At 48.6% G+C, this 19,310-nt stretch overlaps 1 protein-coding gene across 1 annotated transcript in view; it reads right to left on the bottom strand.

Annotated features, from left to right (window-relative positions):
* The window catches only part of ASTN2 (astrotactin 2), a 363,040-nt gene that overhangs the window by 21,036 nt on the left and 322,694 nt on the right, over window positions 1-19,310 (bottom strand). The window contains 3 exon segments of the mRNA XM_075716105.1: window positions 12,131-12,186; window positions 12,189-12,244; window positions 12,247-12,273. Of these exon segments, the coding sequence (XP_075572220.1) occupies window positions 12,131-12,186; window positions 12,189-12,244; window positions 12,247-12,273 (139 nt within the window).

Consider the following 19,310-nt stretch of genomic DNA (forward strand, 5'->3'; position numbering starts at 1 on the left):
ATGAATTGAGAAACAGCAGCGCCCTTTGCTGTTGCATGTGCTCCTTGTTTTCCTCCCACGTTGGCAGAGCGGGTCCTCCTTCCTGCATCGCTCAATGCCCTCCCCGCTATGCACCTCACCTCTGCCTGCTCCTCTCGTGCACCTGTGCTGCCCATCCCCGCAGGGCTCTTTGTTAACGCCTGCCACGGAGGCTTGCATGGGCCTTGCCCACTCGGTGTGCTGTGGTTGCCACGATGAGCATCCTCCTGACCTGATCGGGAGCCCTCTGTATAATCCAAACCACATTGCTGCCTGATCAGACACAGCCACCTGTAAATAACCTTGACTGCAGTGGTCTGGAAGAGCAAGGGATCCCATATCACCGCTATTAATGATTTAGGATCATACATTGTTTGCAGATGACACAGAGAGGGTCTCATTGCTCGTTACTCCTTGCCTAGGCATCTTCCCCAGGACAGCCCCTGCCCCACCTCACTTCAGATGGCTCTATGCTAAAGTCACCTGGGTGACAATTACTCCTGCATGCAAGGAGCAGTGATGGCTGACCTCTGCACTCCCTCATGCATTGCAGAGCTCCCAGCGATGGGGCTGGGGTCCCCCTGCAAACAGGTGAGGTATTAATAAAACTGAAAACAATCACCCATGCACACATACTACAACCCCTTTGGGTCCCTCTCCCTTCTGCTCTTGCAAGCCCCTCTGCCTCCTCTCCCCTTTCTCCGTACACCTCAATTTCATTATCTCTGATCCTGAGCTGCCTATTACATGCTTTTTGCCAACATAAATATTTAATCCCAGTGCATTGCACAGAAAGGCCCTTGTGGAGTTAATACTTCAACTCATGTCTCCAGTTGGAAAACAATTCAGCATGTGGCAGTGCAGCAGGTACAAGCCAGGGACAGAGCTGAAAGCTGGAGGTGGCCTGCAAGAGCTCAGGAGCTGTGTGGGGTGAGGCAGGTGGGCTTCACGCCATGGGGTGGACTTCACACCATGGGCTGGGCTGCACTGGGGCAGCTCTGCTGGACCAGTGATCAGGAGGGTTTGGATAGGCAATGGAAGAGCCACAGGGATGTCACTGCAAGCTGCTGCCTGGGGAGCGTGGTACAGGGTACACTGCCAAGGGGAACACGAGGTGCAGCACTTGGCTGGGCTGCAGCAGTATTTAGGATATTCTGTTACCTGCAGTGCCCTTGGTGGAAAGCTCTCCGTAAAGGGTTTGCCTAACCTGCCAGAGCATGGGGCTAACCAACCACACGATCACACGCTGCTCCACGCCTGCACCATCACAGGTATCCTCATCAAACATCTCAAAATACACCTGCCTACCCAGAGGTTACTTAGAGCAGGATCTGGCCATGATTTTGCCTCAGACAGGCTATGGGGTAAGGGTTATGGGATGGTGGGTTTATGGGGCTGTTGGGTATCACTAAAGTACATGTTCCTGCTGCTGGTACGGGAAAGACCTCCAGCAGAGCAAGGTGTCCCAGCCCCCCAGATCTAAACCCATAAACAGTATGGACAGATACGCACAGCAGTCTTCATCTATACATTTCCATGCACTCGGGTCCAGCACTGACAAAGGGCAGCATCCACAGGGACACAGCACCGCAAAATGTACACAAACCCTAACAAAGTCCCCAAACCCAGAGAGGAAAAGAACAAGAGGCAGAGAGGACAGAGAAGGTCACACTGGTTGTGTTGATGGTCCCCAGAGGCAGCCTGTCACTCAGGTAAATACATCACAGCCTGCAGCAGTGCTGCAAAGGTTGGATTTATAGGACCACCCCAGGCAGCCTCAGGTCCCCACCATTCCCCTACATACTGCCTTGATGGGGATGAGGCCAGTTGGGCAGGCAGGACAGAGGGCTGGGAAGAGACAGGGTCCTTGTTTCTGTCTTGGTCTACTTTATGGGCATAAAGTAGAGAGCTGCATTGATGCAACTCTTGGGCATTATCCCCAACTTGCTCTGGGACAACTAAGCTCACAATTAAGCAAGAAAATGCTGTTATTAAGACAGCAACTTCCACTGGAGAACAGGCTGCCCAATCCAGAGACACGCATCAGTCCTTGCCCGTGCAGGACAGATGCTCCTGCAAGAAGGGAGGTGCAGTGTAGGGCCAAGAGGAAAACTTGTTGCAGCTGTAATGGCTTGAAATCCTTTGCCTTACATCTGTGGTAACATGTCAAAGGGCACTGAAGAAGCATTTTGCTTCGGGGTGCTTATTCTGAGAGGCTCCCCCAGCAGCCTGGGGTGGGTGTCCTGGAGAGCAAGCGGCATACCGAGCATCCTCCACCCCATGCCAGACACTGGCATTGGCGTGTGTAGAGCCTCCAGTGTACATGATACACACTCCTCCCCCACACCATGTCACAGAAATGCTGGAAGACTGTGATGTTGCGTGACGCAAACCAGATAGAAAGAAAATATGAAAGTATCCCAGCTCAGTGGCAGGCCCTTCTGATTGGGGTTGTGCAATTTGATTAAGAGCTGAGGCTATTTCCATAACTGCAGGGTGGTGGGAGATGCTCAGAAGGAAGGAGAAAATAATGCCGGGGCTGGCATGCTCCAGCCATAGCTCAGGTTGCTGCTGCTGTTCGCTGCCCTGCGGCTTCCCCAGCAGAAACCAACAGGAGAAAAAATGGAAGAAAAGCAACAGGCCCAGATTCAGGGGTACAACAGCCCAGAGCTGAGTCAAGGTAAGGACCCAAGCCCACCTCACTGAGCTGCCTGGCTGCCCAGCTGGTGGACCCAGGTGTCTGGGCAAATGTCTACCAGTGACCCAGCACCAAGCTCCCTGAATCGGGGCTCCCTTTGCACCCCTTCCTGCCAGGGCAGTGGGTCTCCACGCCCAGCTCCATTAGCTCATCTACTGAAGACAGGACCCTGCCCCACCACCCCCTCCATCCACCACCCCCTGAACAAAAAGCAACCCTCACCCCCCTACTTCTTTTTTTAGAAACATTTAAATTATGACATAAGCTTTGGCTCTGAGGGTTTTCAGTGAAAGCCAGGGTATTTTCTTTCCCCTTTTCGTAACAGAAACCATATTGCTGTATAATCAAATTTATCTCATTCCTGATGAGGGAAGTGAGTGTGTGTGTGAGGTGACCAGGAGCAACGAGGGCATGTGTGCTGGGAGCAATCACTCTGAAGGTACTCAAGGCAAATATCCTTGGCAGTACGAGGTGGCATCAGATTGGGGAGACCAAGCAGAGACCAAGTGGGCCATAGCTCCAGCAGGGAGCACCATCCATGGCAAGTCCCACCTCACCACATAGATGCCGCCTCTGCAACCAAGCAGCTACTTCTCAGCCTTCTCTCCCATTTTATTATGCTGTTCTCCTCACTGTACAGGAAACCTAGAAAAGGGTGTAGTTCAGTTTAAACATGTCTGTTTTACAGGTGAGAAAACTCAGGAAGAAGCAGCTACTTTGAGGCTACTTGCTAACCTTGAGTGTCTCCATTTTACACTGACCTACTCTGGTGCAAATTCAGCTGAAGCCAATGGGAGCTGTGCCTCTGCCAGTGAAGCCTTGAAGACGATGCTCCCAAAATGGAGATGCCTGAATTCACTGGTTACTTTTGCAAACGTGGGTTCTGCAGTAGGGACTTGGCTACCTAAGCATTAACATAACTTGAGATAGGCAATGAGGGCTGTGAAGCTGAGGGATTTCTAAAGCCTCAGGACATACAACTGATAAAGGTCCCAAAAGGTAGACACTCCTGACAAGTCCACTTTTAAGCAAAAGAGTTAAGCAGCAGCAGTTGCAGCCAAGAAATTGCAGGCCACGCCCTACCACACTGCTGCTCCATCATCTGAACCCAAGGCTGCCTGAGGTCTAGGGGAACACTCCTCCCTTGGACACCATTGAAGATGGGACCAGTACAGAAAAGCCCAGATGCACTCAATATCCTCAAACTAGGAAAATACAAGCAAACTTCTTTCAGGGGGGAAACAATCCCAAAACCCAAGGAATAAGTTAAAGGTCACTTGAGATCTACTGGAAAGCAGCTGAGTTCAGCAACTGCCTGTGCAGGGGCTCCATCACCTGTGCAGCTTCCCTGTGAAAAACTCCCTGCAGCTGGGAAACAGCCTTGTCCTGCAACCTTGGCAGGGGGAAGCAGTGGCAGAGCTGTGTGCTGATAAAATCCAGTGCGGCATGACCAGGAGGTGGGTGCTTACAGATGTAATGCTCTGCACAAGCCAAAGATTAAAAGAGAAATGTATTTTTTTTTAAATACATAGTCAAAAAAAAATGAAAATGAAGATAACAAAGTGCTCTCTGGGAAACAAGGCTGGTGAAAGACTCTCAGTGCTGTTGTTACAAGAAAAGGATGGGGTGGGATGTGCTGCAGGTGTCTTTTGGAAAAATGAAACAAAATATGTTTAACTAGTTTTATGGACTTGCAGGCCATATATGAGATATATGCACATTGCCTGTGTGAGCTGGGACAGATCTTGTAGGTAATGGCATCCAAACTTCGCCTCTAAAGTGTAGAGGATAAGATGGGCAGGTAGGATTAGTTTGTGACTTATCTTTTCATTTGGATCAGCATCCCCTTTTGGGCCCAGTATCTCCAGCTTTTGGGACGTGGGGTTCCACTCAGAGTCTATCTGAGCTGTTTTACTCCATGGGCTGTGGGTATGGCTCTAGCTTCAGATAAGACCTGTGGGTGTAGTAGTATCTGAATACCTGGGCACCAGAGCAGCTTGTCATATCCTTCCTGGGGCGTATTTATGGATATGGCTGAGCTGCTTTTGGCCATTCCTGAAGGCTAGAATTAGCTTATTAAACACTTGAATTGTCTGCAGATATCAGGTTAAGCTGCTACTGGGTGCAGGGAAGCGGTGAAAGGAGGAGGCAAAAATTTCCCATCCAAACATCAAAGCAACACGTGAACCCACACGTGGCAAATCTGACCATCATTTTGCAGAGACAAAGTCTGCCTGGGCTGTACAAGAACTATCCAGCCACAAAACAATGCACGGTGAAGGGATAATCACCCTAACAGAGACCTGAGCAGGAAAATGTCACCAGCACCATAGCACGTAAGGCACCAGCTCCAATCCTGCTGCAGACCAGTCCTGCCAGCCCAGGGCTGCTACCCCTTTGCTCTCCTTTTGGCTTGGCAGAGCAGGTGTAAAGCCATGGGACTGCCAAGTGAACACAGCCGTGCTGCATCTGGCTTGGACTGGCTCGCAAGCAGCCTGCTTGGATCCCTCTGCATCACGCTTGCCCGTAATTTAAATTCCAGGATCAGCATGGGCAGAGCTTGTTTTGGGCTGTGCTCACCCCAGTAGGACTGCAAGCAGGACCTGGAGCTGCAGACGTGATGTAACACTGCCTCTTTGTGTCAGAGCCCCGGTGCTGCCCCCCGCAAGGCAAGCGAGCATCGCTCCTGCTAAGCACCCGGGATGGAGGTGCAGTGGCAGAAGCTTCATCTGCGCTCTAGCAAGAGAGGGGAAACTCCAGCTGGCAAGGTGGCATCGCCCGCTGTCTCTAGTACTGTGCAAAAAAGACATTTTGCTGCCAGATTGCCCTTGCTGGGAAAAAAACCACCAACACACTGAGAACAAGAACAAGAGAGAGGGTAGAGTGTGAGACACCAAGCCAGGCAGCAGCTTTTTCGAGGGCATGCCATGGCTTCCTTGATGTGACCTCTCAGGTGCCTGGGTCCCAGACTGCATGAAGAAATTAGGGAAAGCAGACCCTGGTTTTGTGTGGGAGGCATTGCTTAATCCCCTGACCAAAAAAGCAATTCTCTTAAGTGCTCTTCTGAAGTGGGGCTTATGTGAAGCATGAGCAAGGGCATCCCTTGACTCTGCTCAGCTCCAGCCCACTGAAGAGCTTCAGGCATGTCACATCACCTCTCCCTGCCTAAGTTTCCCTAGCTAGGACATGGACAACAAGAACAAAAACATTTGCCCTTCTTCTGACCCATTTCTCCCCTACAAGATAAAACAAACCCCCACTCCAAGGGGAGAGGGTTCCAACTCCGCTGTAAGAATCAAATTAACATGGTCCTCAGCTTTCCAGTCTTCAGGAATAATGTACTCTATACCACGGAGAGAACTGATGAACAAAACAAATGACTCCAACACAGTAGCACAGTGCAGCTTTTGCTGGCTTAGAGGCAAATCAAAGCCAGCAATGCCTGTGTTGATATTTATATCGCATCTCTTGTACTCACTCTCCCATTAGTCAAGGAGATAAGACTTGGATGGATCTATGTTAGTGTCATTAGGTTTCTACACACTCAGAAATAAGAATACTCTCCAAGCCTGTTAACTGTAAAGGGCTGGTGATAAGGCTTTGGTGATGGGGAAAAGGTGGAATTGCAAAGGTCCATTTGTATACCGACAGATGAAGAGGCCAAACTCCTCCTCTCCACCCCATTACCATTTCCAGGAAGAATCCTGTATTTGCACACTCCCCCAGCTGCAATACCCTACACAACGACCTGTCCATGCCTCCTCCTCCTCCTCGCTCCCCCACTGCCAGCCTTCCTCCAGCCACCCCGAGAGGAGCAATGCGAATGGGCTTGGACCCAGCCAGGTTTGGAGCTTGGGTGCCAGGATTTTTTAGAACAAAACACCAAGAATGTTATTTCAATCCGGATGTCCTGAGGAAAGGGTGGGGAGGAGCCAGCCGTGGAAGGCAACAAAGGCTGTTTTGTTTCTCTTTGCGACATGAGGTATGAGCAGAAACAGAATTTGGGGAGTATAATCTGGTCTTTCCAGCGAAAAGGAGGGAGATGTTCATACGCTTGGCAGGTACCAGGGAAGAAGGTTCCACTGAGGTCAGTGGAAAGGTACCTCTTGACTCTGTCCCATGTGGCTGAATACTGGTGGCAGGGACAGATCTGGATTTGGAATGAGGATTCAGGCACAAACCCAGCTTTTAGAAGGGTGATGGCAAATAGTCGGTACAGCAATATTGCAGCAGCACCTGGAGGCCCTGATCTGAGTCACCCAGGCTGGGCTGTACACAGAGATAGTGAGAGAGAGCTTAAAACAGGAATAGGCAAACAGATGAAGATGAAAGTAAGACAAAGCAATCTGCCTGCATCACTCAGAAGAGCAAATGGAAAAGTTGAGAAGAGCCTCCAGCACCTTGACTGGCCATGAAGAAAGCATGAATGTCTTTTCCATGGCTTCTATATGTGTACTGTCCTAATGCTCTGGAAACTTCAACAGGAGCCCAACCTTCCTCCGTGCATGGAACTTCATTAATATCAGCAGAAAGGGACTATCTCCTTCTGCTGAGCCCCTGACCTCCCTGTGCAGACCATCTTTCACAGGGCCAATCCACCTCCTCTGTAGCGATCTGCACGTAGCCCAGATAGGCCCAGGCAGCTTTGTGCTGGACTTACTTCAGCAAATAAACATCCAAGCCAGCATTTGGCCAGCCTGGTTCTGAAGCAACCCTAAATTGCTGAGGAAGGATGAGCCTGCAGTTAGAGCACAGGCCTGGGATTTAGCAAACACTTGTTCAACTCCTGACTTGCCTTGTTTGAGCTTCTGCGAGCCAGAAATGCCTGAGAAGAAACTACAGCCATACACCGCTCAGCTTCAGGAAGCTGGAAAGCATGTGGAATCGAAGAGGTGGATTCAATGAAGCAGCACAGCTCCTGTGCACACAGGGGACTCAGCCAAGGGCTGTAACAGATGTGTTTTAACCCATGCCACTGAGCTATTTGGGATTTGTCTCAGATTGCTCCAGTGCTCATTCACGCGTCTTCCTGACGGAAGACCAACAATAACAATTAGTATCATATAAGGAGCAGCGGACTACTGCCAGCATTCACACACTCTTGAGCACCAAGGGTTTCTATTCCACTTTTTATCCCAGCTATGCATAAGGCAGAGGTCAGTCAACATTAATCAGCCTTGTTCTGGGCCAGGTCCTTTAGCACATTCAGCTTGCTGAACTGCAATCGCTGTCTCTCCATGTTACGATGTGTTCCCCCTACTCAGTGCTTTCGTCTCTTTCCTTAAGCTTGCCAAAATGAAGTATGTTCACTGTTAGCCAGCATATGATGACAGAGGCTAAGCCTGGCCATGCTGGTGATAGCCTCCAGACCCTACAGGGGATGATGCTGGCCAGGCAGGTCTTGGTGGGTCTTGACTGTGGATGGGAGCCTTGTGTTGTCATTCTGAGGTCTAAGTGAATCCTCTTCTATCCGATGGCCATGCCTGATCTTCATCCCCTGGGAAAGGGTTTCCACCTTTCCAACACTCCTGAAACGTGGTCTCCCAGAGCTTTTGGGCTGGTTCATGATCACACTGGGGAAACCCTATCTGAGCCAGCAAAGGGAATGCAAATTCGAGGCTCCTTCTCAGCACATGAACACACTCCAAGGAAAGGCTCTGGAAGGGATCCTGATGACTTCCATATTATTTCCAGTAAATTTTGTGCTGATTCTTGGCACAAACACCGGAAATGAATAGGCTAGGTCAGGAATGTAAATAAAGTGAAACATTGGGATTTAATCTAATCTATAATTACAGTATCTGTGGTGCAGGGAAGAAGTTGGTGTGTTTGCACTGCAGCTCCATTGAGGAGCTGGAGGGGGTTTTCATTTCCCTTTCCAAAATTTCCCTTTTTGGCTGAGGGATACTTGGTGTCTCCCCAAGTATCTGAAATGAACGTGCTGGGCTGGCAAAGCTGCTTTCCAGCAGCCGATCAGGTACAGCTCAGTGAAGAGGCATCCTGAGGCACTCAGGGAACGATGGGGTGAGAAGCTCAGATGGATGAGCTAGAGAGATGGATGAGCCAGGCTGAAGGCTCAGGGAGGCTGTGGGATGCACAGGGGAAACTCCTGTCTCCACAGCGAAGAGATCGGTTGGGTTTGTAGGGTGCTGAACTATATAAGGGCCATGAGCAATGTAAGCTCAGTCCTCCAGGCTAAGTTTGACTTCTGAGACAAGCCAGAGCTCCTTCTCTTGACTGGTGCTTAGTGCATCACCAGTTGCCTGTCACAGCATGGTGCTCCCAAGCTCCCAAACCATCAGTCTGATTGGTGTGAACTGCTGTCCGGACTGGCTGGTCCATGCAAGATGAGCATGTAACAGACACACGGACATCTCTCCCTCTGCCTTCCTCACCTTGTCCTCTTCCAGATCCTCCTGGGAGGAAGCTTGACAGACTGCTTTAGTCTAGCTGACCTCGGGGGAGAACATTCCCCCCTCCTATGATGCATTTTGCAAGAATTATAAGACTTTTGATTTTTAAGAGCTTAAACCAAACTTGACAGTCTTCAAGGACCATCTGCAGTGTCCCTGTGCGCATGCACACAAGCACATTCACATGACTGCAGCATAGATCCACACGCATGGGCACCCATGTCTGACAGACCGGCCAGAGTATCCACACATGTACATGAGTGTATGGAGCACATGCATCTTTGTTGACGTGAACTAGTTTCCCTCTGAAAACCCTCTGTATGGGGACTAGCATCTCAACCCCAAGGTACTACAGGCAGCGGCAAGAAAAGGGATGACAGGCATCATATTTTCATCAGACTTAAATTGCAAAGGACAAAGAAATTAGTTCTCCTTTTGTTAGTTTATTTTTTGAAATTACAGAAGTCTCAAAAGCAGAGGAATCAATCAGACTTTGTTTATTTGTTTGCTTGTAGAGCATTTTTTGGTTTTGCTTTTCAGACTCAAGCCCAACTTTGATCTCAGGCTGGTAATACTCCAAACGAATGGTCAACAGCAGAGCGTAATTGCTGTAGGTACTACAGAAGAAAAGGGACAGGATGTCCGACACATTTACAGAGCAGAAGAGACTTCCACAATCTCACAGTCCTCTCTCTCGGTTCTTGTGATACCCTTAGACTACTGAACAAGCAAAAGCATTTGTGTTTGAAGAGCTCTGATGCTGCAGGCTCTGTGTGCTCACCTAACGGCCTAAAGAAAAGTGCAGGTCCCTGCCGAGTTGCTATAGTCAGGATTATACACAGGCCAGAGCCTTCCAAGATAGCTATTTTTCCACAGCAACAAATGAAACAAGCAGAAGAAATTCGATTTAAGAAATGACCCCGTGCCTGTGTTTCTGTTGTTGTTACGTCTGCACGGGCTCAGAACGGAGTGTTAGCTTCACATTTCACTGTTCTGGCTTTCTTCATACTGTGTTGCAACTGTATGGACATCTGAACAGAGGAATATTTAATGTGTGTGCCTATGTATTTGAGAATGTACAGATGCTAAGTAAACACATGCTGGTTAGGTCCCAGGTTGGAGCAAATGTCTGTGTGTGTGCTGGATATGCATGCATTCATGGCAGTGCATGCAAACACGTTGAGCAGTAGGTGTATTGGTCCACGCAGGTATGCTGGGGCATGCAGCAGCAGATGCCAAGAAGGGTGTGCTGTAGTGTGTGTGTATGCACATTTTTCGGATGCCCCGGAGTGTGGGTCCATGCCCCACAGGTGCAAACACAAACTTGTGCCCATACATGTGCGCTTAAGCGTGCACAGCCCTGGGAACGGCGTGCCAAGCCCTGCTGAGCATTACCTGGGGGATGAAGCCAACATTGTGCGTCACCCCAGGGCCTTACCCCTTCCATGGCAATGTGCCTCACGACCGTGAAGCAGAAGGCTGGCTTTGACCAAAGGGATGACACAACCCTGGACAAAGCCTTACACCTTCCATCCAAGGCTCTCCCAGCCCTTTGCAGACATCAGGAATTAGATCACAGAGCCCCTGAAGTGATGGGTGAGTGCAATTATCCCTTGCCCAGCAGATGGGGAAGGTAATTTGGCAGCCCAGACTACGCAAGAGCCGGACCTTCTGGCTCCCAGCTTCATGTGTTCACCTCAGCAGCAGCCTCCCCATCAAACCCAGCAGCTCTTCCCTCTTCCGGTGCCCCTGGCAGCCGTAAGCTGAACAGCTGAGAGCTCGCAAACCGATTTTATGGGCGGCAGGTTATTAGCAAGCTCTGTGGTTTGCTCCAGCCTCTCCCTGGCACCTTGTCAGAGAAGCCTAGTTCCCAGAGATATTAATAATTATATTATGTGTTATACATATTTAGCAGAAAAACATTTAAAATTATTAAATGGCAAGAGGTATCACTTGGAGCCTGCTCCTGGACACAGCCGTGCTCGAGAGATGCACAATAAAGGCTTCTCCTTCTTCGGAGGCTGTCAACATACTTAACTGGGGCTGGTGGAGGGGGAGGCAAAGGGAAAGTATTAATCAAGATCTTTAGAAGTTCTTGCTGACAGACCATTTGCTAGCTCTCACTTTAAAATGCTTTTGTGGTCCCATAAAAGTTTCATTACTCACTACAAAATGTGTTTTAATTATTACAGACATTCTGACATTAAGCCCTGGGTGTTTCTCGTGTGCTTACTCTGTCTCTCCTCTGTCCCCTTGCCTTTTTTCTCTCTTACTCTCCTGACTCCTGCTATCCCCCCCCAAGACAGAGGATGCCCTGGCTAACAAGCAAGGTTGAAAAGCCCAGACCCCTCTCCAAACAATACTGAAGGAGAAGTTAATATTCAGGTCCTGAAATCATCACTTTGCTTTGGACACTAATTACTCCACAGGATTCAAACAGAAAATCCAATCCCATGTGCTCAAAGGATATCTCAGAAGAGTCAAGTAAGCGAACAAGAACATCAGCACAGGCATGGCCAGCCATCCCTGCAGAAGTGGCTGGGTGGTGGGCACATGGATTTAGTGTCTCTCTGATCTGGTATATGTGTCCTACTAATATAAACAGCAACTTACATAAACAACACCTATCTCACTTTTGACAGCTGGCTATTTCGGTCCACCAGGCATTTGGCAACTTGCTTCAATCTGACCACATTAGCTCAGTTTATGCATGAGAGACAACCTTATCCCACAGGTGTGGACCTGGAAGCCCAGCATACTGAAAATGTGAGCTATTCCCGTGGACTCTCCCACAGACTCCCAGTGCCTCCCATGTTGTACTGGCAGACACTGGTTTTCCATTTCACTAGGTGAGCCTAACACTCAAAGCAACAGAAAGAGTCTCATAATTTGTCCAGTGTTTGGTGGAACATGGTGCTAACCAAGAAGGTTAATAACAATTAAATAATCACACTGGAGAACCCCTCTTACCCCCAGCACCTCCCCACATGCCTCTCCTTACTTGTACAGACCATCTGGTTCCAGGCACTTGAAAATGACTGAATAGAGGACTGGTTTCAGGGGCCATCTCCATGGCTTCTACCCGCTGCCACACAGGATGTTGCAAGGCCAGAAGCAAATCATCCGCAAAGCTCAAGGATTCTCCTGGAGAGCAAAGAGATGAGCAAGACCGAAACATCAGTACAGGTGCAAAAATATTGCTGACCCTTTAAAAAACACTGCAGGAACACCTCTACACTGGACAGGCAATCAACAAACTCTAGCTGGCTGTGGCTGGTAGGAATGGCCCCAAGTCTATATGGAGAATATCACCATGTCTATATGGACAAAGCAAGTAGAAAACACACCTGGGCCATCAGCCGTAATAAGGACCCCCTGCAGAAACCAGGGCCAGTGCTAAGTCATCGCTTGGACAGTGGAAGGGTGCAGTGACAGAGCATACAGGCAACGTGTGGACTCACTGCAAACACCACATGTGGGACCACCATCCAAGGACAGGCTCCAGGTCCCCAGAAGAGCTGGAAGCCTGGCTAAATAGGGCTTTCCTGCCCTAACTGCACATTCAGTTCTTAAAGGGGACATGGCCTTTTTCAAAAATCACCGGTCACAGGGAAATGTGTTTCTGCTATGTTAGATTATCAGGACAGGAGACATTTTTAGAGCTTGGATGGAATTGCTCTCAATGTGCTGGGGTTTTTTGTATGTTTTTTTTTTCTTCAATGAATATCAGTAGCTTTGCATTCCCTTTCATGTGCACTCTGCTGGCTCCTGGAGCACTGACTGGAGCTCCTTTAGCTGTGCTGAAAAACACTCGCCCCTTTACAAGCATTTGAAGAAAAAAATTACTAATTAAAAATGATGAAAACCTTTTTTTTTGTATTCTGGTTTATAAAGCTTATTAAACACTTAGATCATGATCCAGCTGAAACCGAAAACACTCCATTTATTAAGCTTTTTGGGCATGACTCTGCACTGCCGTGCAACCTATCTCCTTGCAGTGGGCAGGCTGTCTATCAGTTAGAGCTCATTGCATTCAATTCCCATTTTGCATCAGCGTAACTGAAAGCCCAAGATACTAAGCAATAAAAAAAGCAGAGCAGCTGCCCTGGTTGTGCTCCCCCACTGACAGGAATCAGAGAAAGGGCTGCTGCAGCTGATAGAGTTATGCTGGTATAAGGAAACCTGGACCCAGATTGCTGTGCCAGGTACCTTGTGCAAGTGTAAATGTCAAGACGCCGCAGCAGAGGGAGGAGGAGAATTCCCTTCTTAGCACTCTTCTTCCTTTATTTTTCTAAAAGCAGAAGTGACTGAGGACTACTGAAATGAAGCACAAGTCTTGGTTCTTGGTACAGACCGTAAGAAATAACCCAGTGGTATAACCAGCCCAGAACGTCTCGCTGTGCAGCTGGATTACCCAGGTAGAAGAAAAAATCCCCTCCTCCCCAGCCCCCCCCAAACCGCATTTGCGTCTTGTCTCAAAATGCACAACTCAGTAACAAATGTCCCCCTTGGCCAGAGAAAAGAGCAGCAATAAATTCTTTTCCCCCCTAAAGGAATCCAAGCCTTAATTATTCATTTTAATGCTCCCAGCATGACTTGTTCTTTCCAAACTTTTTTTCAGGCGGCTCTGTCACTGGTCTCTGTAGCTTAACCCAGTCCCCAGCCCCGGGTCCGTACCAAACCCCAAGTCAACTCAATGGGCAGGTTGGGTTGGCAGCGGTAACATCACTGCTTGGAAGTCACGAGCACTGAATGGCTTTGAGCAAGCCCCTTAGCTCTGGATTTATGGTTTAAACAAACAAACAAAACCCTACTGTTCATTTCCAACTTTCATTTCCGTCCCTTTTCATACGACATCAGGCTGGATTGGGGAACTCCCTGTCACCAGAAGTCATTGAGAACAGACACTGCCGTGACTTACAAAGCAGATGACTCACAAACACATAACAAAGAAGCAGGACCAGATTGTGTTGCTGAACTAGAGCAAGAGCTTTGAAGCCTCTTCAGACCTCAAGCAACCTCCCTTCTGACCAGGAAGAAACTTCACAGTGGGACAGATTATCCCATGGGTGCCTGCTGTGGGATCTCACACCTTCCTCCAGAGCACTCAGGGTTGAGAGGCAGCCGATGAGAGGTAGGAAAGAAAATAGCTGAGCAGACAGACTGTGATGAGCAACTGGGTAAGACCAAGGGGAGATTTGGACTGGCAGCCCCCGGGTACAAGGAGCATCAGTCAGGACATCTGTGCCAGGGAGCACAAGAGACGGGACAGGACAGAAAAACACAGGGCTGAGACAGGGAGCACCGAGGGTGGAACCAGACTTGCAGGAGACTGGAAATGGGATGGAAAATGTCACGTGCATCCACTGAATTAAAGCATGTATTGAAATTGCACAGGTAACTCTCTTTAAGGCACCCACTAACTTCAGAGTGCCCATCTTTCATGGTCTTTCCATGTAGCTTTGAGGGGAACAGGCTGGCAGCGAGCACTGCCCTGAACACAGCAGCAGCTGCATCACACGATGGTCTGGTTTGCCATGGATCAGACCTGCCTACGTTGTGGAGTGTGTTGCTGTCTCCCTGCATGGGAGGAAATCAAGCTCTCAGGGTCTGCCAACACAGTGTCAACTTGGGTTAAGCCAAAACCCTTGCAAAAAAATCCCCTACAGCAAGAGGGTGCTTTGTGTTCAATCCTGAGCCTCTGGGGAACTTTCCCTGCCCGTTGGCCCTGCTACAATCAAACAAAAGCAAAGAGGTAGTTATGAAAATAGCAAAACAGATGCTAGCAAAGGTGTTGAAACCTCAGCCCCAAGGCTGGGAGCCTTTCTGCACCTGTATAAGCAGCAGTGAGATCACTGGTGGTGCCAGACTGCATGGACTGTGGAGCAAAGACGGGGTCGGGTAAGGGACACCCCAGGGATGAACTGACTACCCAGAGCTGTCAACCCGCAGTGAACGCAGGGAGCTGCTTTTCTGTGCTCTCCCCTGGGTGAAGCAGAGCACATGGCAACTTTCTTTGTTTGTCTCACACAAGAGAAGTCTCTCTTTGTTCAGTCCACGGTGCTCTGAGAGCAGCTGAAATTAAATTTCCTAAGCTTTCCCTAGGATCAGAAAACAAGTTATTCCCTAGATTTAGACTGGGACCTTGCCAGTGGAATGGAACTATGGCAACAGGTGCATCTGCTGGCATTGCAAGAGGATGATGGACCACCAGTGTTGCCCTACCAAGGAAAAGTGGTCTTGGGATGTTGTAGCAATAGAAGAATAATGACCTAACTGCACCAGGCCATGGTGAGAGCTCAGTGCATAATATTGCTCATCTGTGCTTACGAACAAGGCACAGGGAAAGCAGGAAAGAAGGCTTCACAGGGAAATAACAAAAAAGCACACGTTTACCATGCGAGCAGACACATAAAAAGCCCAAGCAGAAATACATGACTGTGAATATATCAACAGGGCAGGCACTCAGATGGAAAATAAATATTTAGGCTAATGGGCAGTAATAGCAAGAGAAAGTAGATCGGATATGAATAAATGGTCTACTCCTGAGAAGGGCAAATAACCTAACCATCTTTTAAGAAGAAGTTTGATCACTTTATAAAAGGGATTATACGGATAAGTAGCTTGTGATGGAAAGCAAAGGGGCTTCTCTTTCCTGTCTGGACCTGTGTTCCCACACACCCCGCCAGCAAATATAAAGAAGGATTTCAGCCTCCCAAAGCAGCCCTGAGGCACAAACCTAGATTGTTGTAGTATCTTTGCTCGCATTATTAAATTTCAGAAAGAATCCAAAGGTTCTCTGCAGAGTAAATGATAGCTAAGTAGATCATCTCTGTGGAGTAGGAGATATTTTATTGACCAGACAGCCATCTGTGTCCTTCATTAATAGTAATAAATAATTGATGTCACGCTAAATAAAGCAATAAGCTGTTACAGATATCAAGGACAAATGACCAGCTCCTGTGAGGATGCCTCACCTGTGTTCACTTCTCAGTAGTAAAAAATCCAGACCAGAGCTCAACATCACTATGGTAAGTGCTGTTCACAGAGCAAAAGAAGGTACCTGCTGCACACTGATTACAGGTAATGGAGCAATTGTGCTCAGCAAAGGGATGCTGATACTCCCAGCTGTACACCAAATCCCTGCAAGACTCTTTTCCCCCTCATTTCCATGCCACTGCCTTCCCAGGACTGGTCTGCCCCAAACCATCCAATTCCCCAGGCAGCTTTTGAAAATCAATCTCTGCTCTACTGATGACTGCCAGGAAGATGCAGCACCGTCCAGGTAGCATCTTTCTTCTCTCTCCAATGCAACCCCTTGCTACTGCCTTGTCCTCTTCCGCAGACACGGCTGTGGAGTTTGGCAAGGCTCCTCTTTTTGGTTTTGTAAACATGTATCTTATACTGATTCTGGTGTTGTGGTGAGTCAGAGCTCTCCCTAAACAGAGGAAACTAACAGCACGCTTGGAGCTTGCAGGGGGGTTAGCCCCATTTTGTGAAGCTTTGCAAACTTCTCCTGGCCACAGCAGGTCTGGCCACACCGAGGCATATAGGTCAGCCCACCGGTGGTGGCTCTGTGACAGCCACCTGGGAACTCAATTTGATGTCTGGTCTGGAGGAGGAGGACACCCCCGCCTCAGCTGCCTGTCTGCAAGGCTGAGCTGGCAATCTGCTCTCGAGTAGCACATTTCTAGTGGCAGGAGGCTCAGATGGGCAGGAATGGGGACTGAGGAACAAAAACGGATGGAAGCAGGCTCAGACTGCTCGCTCGCTGCATCCAACAGTCTTAGTCTGCCTCAGTCCTTCCACCGCAACCCGTGCCAGGGCCCAGCAGTTGTGGACGGCAGGCAGGATGAATCAGCTATCAACCATCCCACCAAAGACAACAAGAGTTACGGCACTGAGTTCAACCAGACTAAACAAGAGAGTGAGGCCAGGAGCCTCCAGGAGGTTAGAGGCGCAAAAGGAAGCTCTGGGACCCTCTACAGGCATTCCCACACCTTCAGCCTGTGTCCTTGTGCCATGAGCAGCACAGACAAAACCCAGGCAATACAAACCAAAGTAGAAATGAAGATGAGAGGAGACCTCCCTGCTGTGATTCACTTTCAAGTTTCCTAGAAAGAGCACAAAGGGGAAAGTAGGAAGGCACCAATGTCTCAGTCTTGACAGCTTCTTTACTAGACTGGATGAAACCAACCCTGCAACATTACCAGTCACTTTCTTCTGATTGTGGTTTTCTCTCTCCGTCTTTCTCCCTTTTACTTTTTTTCAACCTGTTTTCAATTTACTCTTGTGGCATCTCTGACTGTGACCTCATTCTGGTACTTAAGGGGGGGGGGAGAGAGAGTGTCCTTTAAAAAAGAAATGAAAGAAATCATATTTTATTTAGCTTGGTTGGTTTTGAAGCTTTAGCAGAAGAAAGATTAACCTTTTCTGCCTAACTTAATGAAAACAAGGAGAAAGCCTGTATGGATAAATAAATATCTGTGTGGGTATGGAGCAGGCACGATCGTGTTACAGCCCCGGTGGAGCTGTAATGGGGAACAGGCGCGTTCCTGCGCAGCAGCTCCCAATTCCCGATCCATTTTCAAGGAAAGAAAAACAGAGTAGAATGTCAGAGGCCCAAGTGGGCATAAATGAGGGAGCCTGGGGAAGGCAGATGGGGCCCAGTGAGGACCTCTGTCCCCGGCAGTGACCTCCGGAGCAACGCCAGTGAAGCAGATGGAAAAAGAGACCTTACTCCACTTTGATCTTGCCAGGTTTTGGTTCCTGAAATGAGGAAACAAATGGCATGCTCAGCCCTCCAAGTTTGTCATCTTTTGGGGGTCCTCGTCCCACCCTCCTCTTCCTCCAGGGCTCTGCCTCCAAGGAGAGGACGTTCAGAGGAGGGCTGTGAGCAGAAGGCTTGGACCGGGTTTTGGATGGGTAAATGGGGAGCACAGGCTTGCAGGGTGGTTCCTCTGCAATGAGGTTGTACCTGGGTTTAATGTTCTTCGGATCTGGCGCTTGGTGGGGGAAGGCAGCGAAAGGTGGTTTCTCTTGGAGATGATGGGCTGATTTAAATTAGCGTAACATAACTTTAGGCGACGGAGCTGTTCCGATTTACATCAGCAGATGGTCTGTCTCGCTGCCTAGATCATTAAAAGCAAACCGTCCCTACTGATCCTGGTGGAAGGATGTCAAAACCTCCTTCTCTACATGGCTTGCCAGATTATAAAAGAAATAAAAAGGCCTAGTTATTACTAAAAAATTGTCTGCCCACATTCTGGGAGCATACATGCATGCCAGCCTCTCGTATTAGATGGGAGCCTAAGCCTCATGCCCAAAAAGCCTGCAGCCTCTGAATGTCTTTGTTGTGACTTTTCTCAAAGACACATCCATCGGGAATCCCTCTGGCTGGGCACGGGTTGTCTAGACAGAAAAGCCAGTGATTATGCTGTGCAGCTTCGGGTACAGTTTGGGCCTCACTTGACAACTTGTACAAAGGTGCAAATTGCAGTACTTCTCTGAATAACTTCACCTTGCCTAAGTTATGAATTTTGGGGGAATTTGCTTCCTATGTCTATATGCTACTAGACACATTAATAACGATGAAGAGCTCTCCTCTGGGCTTCCCAGTTCCTCTGCTGATGGAAGACTGCATTTGTAGATAGCTAAATTTAAGGAGCAATGCTTTAGCTGAGCTAAGAGCAAAAGTTGAATTCCAGTGCCACAAAAGTCCCTTGAATAGCTTCACTGGTGTTCTCCAGGGTTAGAACTTGCTGCATACAGACTGACCATGTGGAACTGAAGGATGAGCTATCTTGCACTGTTCTTACCAAGAGCAGCCAGTTGAACAGAAGGAAATGGTCTTAATTTGGATGAGCTGCAATGTTCTAAAAACATGATGCACAAGGCTAATCATGAGTGTATTCTTCTTTTAGGGTCATCAGTAAGACTCAATGCTCCTTCACCTGAGCTCTCCACAGATTGCTTATCACAGCTCTTTCACAGTCAATATCTAAGACCTCAGAAAAACTGCTTCAACTCATGTAAAAATGCATCATCTCCTCCATCTCCCCCAAGGCAGTATGCTGCTGGAGGAGAGTGAGAATTAATGCATTTCATTCCGTGCTGTGAGCCCTCCAGTATTTCTCAAGGTTCACTGGGTTGCTAAGGGTCAACCACAGCCAGACACAAGC

The sequence above is a fragment of the Pelecanus crispus genome, chromosome 9 (genome assembly GCF_030463565.1).
Source record: "Pelecanus crispus isolate bPelCri1 chromosome 9, bPelCri1.pri, whole genome shotgun sequence".
Taxonomy (NCBI): Eukaryota; Metazoa; Chordata; class Aves; order Pelecaniformes; family Pelecanidae; genus Pelecanus; species Pelecanus crispus.